The sequence below is a fragment of the Vipera ursinii genome (genome assembly GCF_947247035.1).
Source record: "Vipera ursinii genome assembly, chromosome: Z".
Taxonomy (NCBI): Eukaryota; Metazoa; Chordata; class Lepidosauria; order Squamata; family Viperidae; genus Vipera; species Vipera ursinii.
The window spans coordinates 44586713-44595557 of NC_139517.1; the positions used below are offsets into that span (position 1 = coordinate 44586713).

The window sequence follows — 8845 nt, forward strand, 5'->3', positions numbered from 1 at the left end:
CGCCTTGCCTGCCTGCTTCTTTCCGCAGCGGAAAGAAGCAGGCAGGCAGGGCGCGGAGGAACGGAGACTTGCCGACGTTTGGGGAGGTTTGGGCGTCTCCCCAAACCTCGGCAGGTCTCCGTTCCTCCGCGCAGACCTGCCGACGTTTGGGGAGGTTTGGGCGCCTCCCCAAACCTCCCCAAACCTCGGCAGGTCTCCGTTCCTCCTGCCGACCTTTGGGGAGGTTTGGGCGCCTCCCCAAACCTCCCCAAACCTCGGCAGGTCTCCGTTCCTCCTGCCGACCTTTGGGGAGGTTTGGGCGCCTCCCCAAACCTCGGCAGGTCTCCGTTCCTCCGCGCAGACCTGCCGACGTTTGGGAAGGTTTGGGCGCCTCCCCAAACCTCCCCAGGTCTCCGTTCCTGTTTGGGGAGGTTTGGGCGCCTCCCCAAACCTCCCCAAACCTCGGCAGGTCTCCGTTCCTGTTTGGGGAGGTTTGGGCGCCTCCCCAAACCTCCCCAAACCTCGGCAGGTCTCCGTTCCTCCGCGCAGACCTGCCGACCTTTGGGGAGGTTTGGGCGCCTCCCCAAACGTCCCCAAACCTCGGCAGGTCTCCGTTCCTGTTTGGGGAGGTTTGGGCGCCTCCCCAAACGTCCCCAAACCTCGGCAGGTCTCCGTTCCTCCGCGCAGACCTGCCGACCTTTGGGGAGGTTTGGGCGCCTCCCCAAACGTCCCCAAACCTCGGCAGGTCTCCGTTCCTGTTTGGGGAGGTTTGGGCGCCTCCCCAAACGTCCCCAAACCTCGGCAGGTCTCCGTTCCTCCGCGCAGACCTGCCGACCTTTGGGGAGGTTTGGGCGCCTCCCCAAACGTCCCCAAACCTCGGCAGGTCTCCGTTCCTGTTTGGGGAGCTTTGGGCGCCTCCCCAAACCTCCCCAAACCTCGGCAGGTCTCCGTTCCTCCGCGCAGACCTGCCGACCTTTGGGGAGGTTTGGGCGCCTCCCCAAACGTCCCCAAACCTCGGCAGGTCTCCGTTCCTGTTTGGGGAGGTTTGGGCGCCTCCCCAAACGTCCCCAAACCTCGGCAGGTCTCCGTTCCTCCGCGCAGACCTGCCGACCTTTGGGGAGGTTTGGGCGCCTCCCCAAACGTCCCCAAACCTCGGCAGGTCTCCGTTCCTGTTTGGGGAGGTTTGGGCGCCTCCCCAAACGTCCCCAAACCTCGGCAGGTCTCCGTTCCTGTTTGGGGAGGTTTGGGCGCCTCCCCAAACCTCGGCAGGTCTCCGTTCCTCCGCGCAGACCTGCCGACCTTTGGGGAGGTTTGGGCGCCTCCCCAAACGTCCCCAAACCTCGGCAGGTCTCCGTTCCTGTTTGGGGAGGTTTGGGCGCCTCCCCAAACGTCCCCAAACCTCGGCAGGTCTCCGTTCCTGTTTGGGGAGGTTTGGGCGCCTCCCCAAACGTCCCCAAACCTCGGCAGGTCTCCGTTCCTGTTTGGGGAGGTTTGGGCGCCTCCCCAAACCTCCCCAAACCTCGGCAGGTCTCCGTTCCTGTTTGGGGAGGTTTGGGCGCCTCCCCAAACCTCGGCAGGTCTCCGTTCCTCCGCGCAGACCTGCCGACCTTTGGGGAGGTTTGGGCGCCTCCCCAAACGTCCCCAAACCTCGGCAGGTCTCCGTTCCTGTTTGGGGAGGTTTGGGCGCCTCCCCAAACGTCCCCAAACCTCGGCAGGTCTCCGTTCCTGTTTGGGGAGGTTTGGGCGCCTCCCCAAACGTCCCCAAACCTCGGCAGGTCTCCGTTCCTCCGCGCAGACCTGCCGACCTTTGGGGAGGTTTGGGCGCCTCCCCAAACGTCCCCAAACCTCGGCAGGTCTCCGTTCCTGTTTGGGGAGGTTTGGGCACCTCCCCAAACGTCCCCAAACCTCGGCAGGTCTCCGTTCCTCCGCGCAGACCTGCCGACCTTTGGGGAGGTTTGGGCGCCTCCCCAAACGTCCCCAAACCTCGGCAGGTCTCCGTTCCTGTTTGGGGAGGTTTGGGCGCCTCCCCAAACCTCCCCAAACCTCGGCAGGTCTCCGTTCCTCCGCGCAGACCTGCCGACCTTTGGGGAGGTTTGGGCGCCTCCCCAAACCTCCCCAAACCTCGGCAGGTCTCCGTTCTTCCTGCCGACCTTTGGGGAGGTTTGGGCGCCTCCCCAAACCTCCCCAAACCTCGGCAGGTCTGCGCGGAGGAACGGAGACCTGCCGAGGTTTGGGGAGGTTTGGGGAGGTTTGGGGAGGCGCCCAAACCTCCCCAAACAGGAACGGAGACCTGCCGAGGTTTGGGGACGTTTGGGGAGGCGCCCAAACCTCCCCAAAGGTCGGCAGGTCTGCGCGGAGGAACGGAGACCTGCCGAGGTTTGGGGACGTTTGGGGAGGCGCCCAAACCTCCCCAAACAGGAACGGAGACCTGCCGAGGTTTGGGGACGTTTGGGGAGGCGCCCAAACCTCCCCAAAGGTCGGCAGGTCTGCGCGGAGGAACGGAGACCTGCCGAGGCTTGGGGAGGTTTGGGGAGGCGCCCAAACCTCCCCAAACAGGAACGGAGACCTGCCGAGGTTTGGGGACGTTTGGGGAGGCGCCCAAACCTCCCCAAAGGTCGGCAGGTCTGCGCGGAGGAACGGAGACCTGCCGAGGCTTGGGGAGGTTTGGGGAGGCGCCCAAACCTCCCCAAACAGGAACGGAGACCTGCCGAGGTTTGGGGACGTTTGGGGAGGCGCCCAAACCTCCCCAAAGGTCGGCAGGTCTGCGCGGAGGAACGGAGACCTGCCGAGGTTTGGGGACGTTTGGGGAGGCGCCCAAACCTCCCCAAACAGGAACGGAGACCTGCCGAGGTTTGGGGACGTTTGGGGAGGCGCCCAAACCTCCCCAAAGGTCGGCAGGTCTGCGCGGAGGAACGGAGACCTGCCGAGGTTTGGGGACGTTTGGGGAGGCGCCCAAACCTCCCCAAACAGGAACGGAGACCTGCCGAGGTTTGGGGACGTTTGGGGAGGCTCCCAAACCTCCCCAAAGGTCGGCAGGTCTGCGCGGAGGAACGGAGACCTGCCGAGGCTTGGGGAGGTTTGGGGAGGCGCCCAAACCTCCCCAAACAGGAACGGAGACCTGCCGAGGTTTGGGGACGTTTGGGGAGGCGCCCAAACCTCCCCAAACAGGAACGGAGACCTGCCGAGGTTTGGGGACGTTTGGGGAGGCGCCCAAACCTCCCCAAAGGTCGGCAGGTCTGCGCGGAGGAACGGAGACCTGCCGAGGTTTGGGGACGTTTGGGGAGGCGCCCAAACCTCCCCAAACAGGAACGGAGACCTGCCGAGGTTTGGGGACGTTTGGGGAGGCGCCCAAACCTCCCCAAAGGTCGGCAGGTCTGCGCGGAGGAACGGAGACCTGCCGAGGCTTGGGGAGGTTTGGGGAGGCGCCCAAACCTCCCCAAACAGGAACGGAGACCTGCCGAGGTTTGGGGAGGTTTGGGGAGGCGCCCAAACCTCCCCAAACAGGAACGGAGACCTGCCGAGGTTTGGGGACGTTTGGGGAGGCGCCCAAACCTCCCCAAAGGTCGGCAGGTCTGCGCGGAGGAACGGAGACCTGCCGAGGTTTGGGGACGTTTGGGGAGGCGCCCAAACCTCCCCAAACAGGAACGGAGACCTGCCGAGGTTTGGGGACGTTTGGGGAGGCGCCCAAACCTCCCCAAAGGTCGGCAGGTCTGCGCGGAGGAACGGAGACCTGCCGAGGTTTGGGGACGTTTGGGGAGGCGCCCAAACCTCCCCAAACAGGAACGGAGACCTGCCGAGGTTTGGGGACGTTTGGGGAGGCTCCCAAACCTCCCCAAAGGTCGGCAGGTCTGCGCGGAGGAACGGAGACCTGCCGAGGCATGGGGAGGTTTGGGGAGGCGCCCAAACCTCCCCAAACAGGAACGGAGACCTGCCGAGGTTTGGGGAGGTTTGGGGAGGCGCCCAAACCTCCCCAAACAGGAACGGAGACCTGCCGAGGTTTGGGGAGGTTTGGGGAGGCGCCCAAACCTCCCCAAAGGTCGGCAGGTCTGCGCGGAGGAACGGAGACCTGCCGAGGCTTGGGGAGGTTTGGGGAGGCGCCCAAACCTCCCCAAACAGGAACGGAGACCTGCCGAGGTTTGGGGACGTTTGGGGAGGCGCCCAAACGTCCCCAAACAGGAACGGAGACCTGCCGAGGTTTGGGGACGTTTGGGGAGGCGCCCAAACCTCCCCAAAGGTCGGCAGGTCTGCGCGGAGGAACGGAGACCTGCCGAGGTTTGGGGACGTTTGGGGAGGCGCCCAAACCTCCCCAAAGGTCGGCAGGTCTGCGCGGAGGAACGGAGACCTGCCGAGGTTTGGGGAGGTTTGGGGAGGCGCCCAAACCTCCCCAAAGGTCGGCAGGAGGAACGGAGACCTGCCGAGGTTTGGGGAGGTTTGGGGAGGCGCCCAAACCTCCCCAAAGGTCGGCAGGAGGAACGGAGACCTGCCGACGAGCCGCGGCTACACAGGGTATTCCTGTGTATTCAGGCTTGCAAAATGGCGGATCGAGCCTCTGCTGGCGGCAGAGGCTTGCAGAACGGCGGATCGGCTTATACTCGAGTCAATAACTTTTTCCAGTTTTTGGGGGTGAAATTGGGGGTCTCGGCTTATACTCGAGTCGGCTTATACTCAAGTATATACGGTACTTAACATCCAAGAGTAATTCTTCTAGCATTGCTCAAGGATCTGAGGAAAGTTCTGTTTCCAGATCAAAAATCACAATTATGGGAGTTACATTCTGGATAATTTCCACACACAGGTTGTATAAAACTCATTTTACAACTGCCTCGTTTAACAATTGTTGGCAGTTACAATGGTGATGATGAAAAGGTAACTTTACAGACAATAGTCACACTTACAATTTTCGCAAGTCTATAAAAAGCAAAGGAAAGCTGAAATAAGATCATAAGCATAGCTGAAGGTTTACTTAGTGATTGCTTCGCTTAACAACCAAATTGCCTTTCCCAATTGGAATCTCTAAATGAGGGTATGTACAGTACTTATCTTCTGCCAACCTAGCAGTTCGAAAGCATGTAAAAATGCAAGTAGAAAAATAGGGACCACTACGGTGGGAAGGTAACAGCGTTCCGTGCGCGTTTGGCGTCCAGTCATGCCGGCCACATGACCACGGAGACGTCCTCGGACAAGCACAGGCTCTTCGGCTTTGAAACGGAGATGAGCACCGGCCCCTAGAGTCGGAAACGACTAGCACGCATGTGCGGGGGAACCTTTACCTTTACCTTTACAGTACTTATGCTACCTGTAACTTCTCTTTCCCACTTCATTACTGTTTATTAAAGCAGTATGAGTGAGCAAAAGTAACACTTTGGGATTCTTAGTTGTTATTTGCATTCTTTTTTTTAAAACCAAATACTTTTCTAATGTTTCAGCACTTGCTGAAATCAAAGTTACTGAACAAGCTTTCTTTAAAGCCAGGACAGCTCCTTTGGTTGTTCATGATAAACAAAAACTCAAATTATGCAAATTCACTAAAAAACAAGGAAAGGTAGGCCAAGTTGTTCAAGCACAATCAAGTGGTGAAGACTGATGGTTGCCTATTTCTAGAGGCCCAAGTCCCTAGTACAACCCAATTAAGAAAAGCTTAAGCAATTAGATAGGTGATTAATGCTCACACAAGATAATGTTGTGCTCTCATAGATGTGATCTCTCCAGCCAAACTTGCTAACTATAGGATGGGGAGAGCTTTTCTACCTCTGTTACATACAATTCCATGCATATCAGCCTGATTAGCTAGCTACTCTTTATCCACTGATATAGCTTTCTCCAGATATTTTGCTCTTCAACTCTTCAAATTGTAGGAATATATGGGGAATTTGTCAAGTAGAAGAAAGGTGTGTTTCACATACAGGTAGTCATCTACTTACAACCATTTGTTTAACAACTGTTTGCAGTTACTATTGTGATGAAAAAAGTGACTTATAACCAGTCCTTGCACTTATGACCATCACAGTGTCTTACGACCATCACATTTCCCCATAGCCACACAATCAAAATTTGGGCACTTGGCAATCAGGAGGTATTTATGACAGTTGCAGTGCCTCAGGGTCATGTGATTGTTATTTGTGACCTTTCCAAGGGGCTTCTAACGAACAAGTCACAAGAAGCCAGATTCACTTAACAACCATGTAATTTGTTTAGCAACCATAGCAAAACAGTTGTAAAATTAGATATGATTCACTTAATGATAATTTCCTTAGCAACGTAAGTTCCGATCCCAATTGAGTACTAGCTGTATGTGCACATCAGTGTATTGATTGCAAAAAATGCTAGTGGAAATATAAGTGACACAACTGTTGTGCCGTAGTAGAATGGCACACATACACACATTCAGAAGTTTACACATATTTTCACAATTATGTTAGACTATACATATGCATTGTTTTATTATATAAAACTTTTAAATTGCTACAAACTAATCTGGATTTATAAAGAATAGATTATAATATATGCCTACAGTAACACACCTATTAGACAAAGCCATTCATATTAGTCAGTTCTCAGCAATTATTTATCTTAAATGGAGACCAAACAGAATCCTTGTACTTATTCTTCAAGTCATCATCTAGATCTGTTTTCTACCTCACTACTTGCCTGTCTCATTATGAAAGTAGTTTGGAATGGTTAAGTTTTGGTTTCTCCAATTTTATTTTTTCCACTTTCTTGTATATTTGTGTTGTTTCTTTGAAGATCTTGGCTCTCAATGCTCTGCCTCCTCCCTCACATCACACACACTCTTTGAAGACACTTGAAGTGGCATATTCATTTTATATTATCTCTTTAGTTCTAGCATTTCCATTAGGAAAGCATATTCTATTTGCTTGGTATTTCTAACCAACTATTTCAATGCCTCATACCACTATAGTATTTATGACGCTTAGGACCACAACTCATTTTGAAGGGCAGATCTCAATCACTGCACTTGAAAAATCTATACTTGCAGGCTTAAAAATGAAAACAGTGGGAGTATTTTCAGTTTTTTTAGAAGATAAATCAACTGAAAGGACCTTCAGATGACCCATGTCAGCTTCAAAAAAATCATTTATGTTATACAACCAGAGAATGGATGAGAATTTTCCAGGTCATCAAATCTATAGTACTCTATTTAATGTAAGAAATCCAGAAATACAACTTTTCCAACAGATGGCTGTTTTATTGAGCGGGAGGCAGAGAGATGCATCTCCTGTGGTAATTGGCGGCATCGCTTAACAGTTGCTACCACTATAAAGTGATTTTCCCCCTAACGGTCTATCTTGCCTTCTTTGCCCAGATCTGCGTAAGAGGCTTCGAATATTGGCAGAATATCTGCCATCCAGCCTCATCTTTCTACTTCTTCTCTCCCCGGACTTGATGAAGGCCACTTCACTTTCACCTTATAGGCTTTGTCCTAGCGGCTGATCATCTTTACGCTTTCTTCTCATTTGTTTTGTTTGTTTGCACAATCTTCTCTCATGGCACTGCACCCACTCGGTGCGGCAGGAGTCTTCAGGGGAGCTATTATTTCTAAAATAAGTTGGTCATAATTCAAACTAAATATTAGCTTTCCTTTTTTTTCGCCTGCATCGAACTGCTGACTCACGTTCAGCTTCTGATCAACTCTATTTATATCCCGACTTGGCCAGAATTGATGCCTCTGATCTTACTAATAGGCTGCAACTTAACACTGACACGCTAGTTGCGTTTACATGACGGCCTAAACCACAAATTAGCAAACGGTATTTAAGAACAGCTGATGTGCACTAAGCCAGCCGGTAATTTATGGCTCGTCGCCGGGTTGTGAAAATGCAGAAAACTAGTTGAAGCAAAATACGAATAAGTTAACATTAAGCGAGTCCTGCGAACATAGGCCACTTGCTATTGGTTAAATATAAGACTATGCGCGCGAGCGGCTAAGCCGATAAACTTTCTTTAACGAACTGCACTTCCCGCTTCCTTACCGGCCGCTATGACAATCAGGCAAAGGAGGGAGGGTGCCCGGCAACCTTCAGGAGACATGGTCGTGCCAACCCACTGGCTGGAGCCGAAGTCCTGGAACGGCAAGACGGTCTTGCTGGTTTCCCAGTCGCTTTCTTGCGTGGTTTTGAGAGGCGGGCAAAAATCCTATCACCCGAATTGTGAACACTTCCTCTAATCACTTCAAGAACCGCGTTTTTTTCTTTCCTCCAGGACTGCGGCAACGAAACGCCTCCCTCGCTGGGTCTCCGTCCACCGCCCACAGCCACTTACCGCCCTTCGTGGCTGCCGCCCGCGCTCTATTCCAGGGCGGCCCCTGCTGGACGGTGCGAACATATTTAGCAAGTGTCTGCAAGTCGAACCGGGCATTGGCAGGATAGTTGGTCGTTACAACGCCCTGCTACCTGCTCCGGCCGATTATCTCCTGGCATCTTTCATCCCCCGCCCCCTTCAGCCGGCTTCCCAATACATAGCAATATAATTGTCTGGCCTAGCGTTGAAAATATTTTTGAAAAACGAATCGTCAGTTGTCCCAACTGTTCATTCTTACAAATAAATGAATTAAATTTAGTATATACAGTTTATTAAGTCTATGCAAATCAAAATAACACGTCAGCATTTGTAATGTGAAATCGAAGACTTTGTCCCCAATTTGCAAGATTCAGCCTGCAAATGATGTTTGCAACAGGTTTCTCATCCTTTGCTGAAAGAGGGGTTGATTTTATGCATAGCATTGATTGCTCCAAATTTCTATAATATCAAATTTATTTTGCAAGTTGATACAAAAAGATTACTGTCTTCCCATATAAGTTTACAAATTATAACTAATATCCAGACTTGTAAAGCATAAGCATATAAC

At 53.0% G+C, this 8845-nt stretch overlaps 1 protein-coding gene across 1 annotated transcript in view; it reads right to left on the reverse strand.

The window, feature by feature from the left end:
* The window catches only part of PARM1 (prostate androgen-regulated mucin-like protein 1), a 46959-nt gene extending 38746 nt beyond the window's left edge, over positions 1-8213 (reverse strand). Inside the window, exon 1 of the mRNA XM_083377940.1 lies at positions 7971-8213. Within this exon, the coding sequence (XP_083234066.1) occupies positions 7971-8028 (58 nt within the window). The 5' untranslated portion in view covers positions 8029-8213. The remainder of the gene's footprint in view (positions 1-7970) is intronic.
* Positions 8214-8845: the final 632 nt, after the last annotated feature.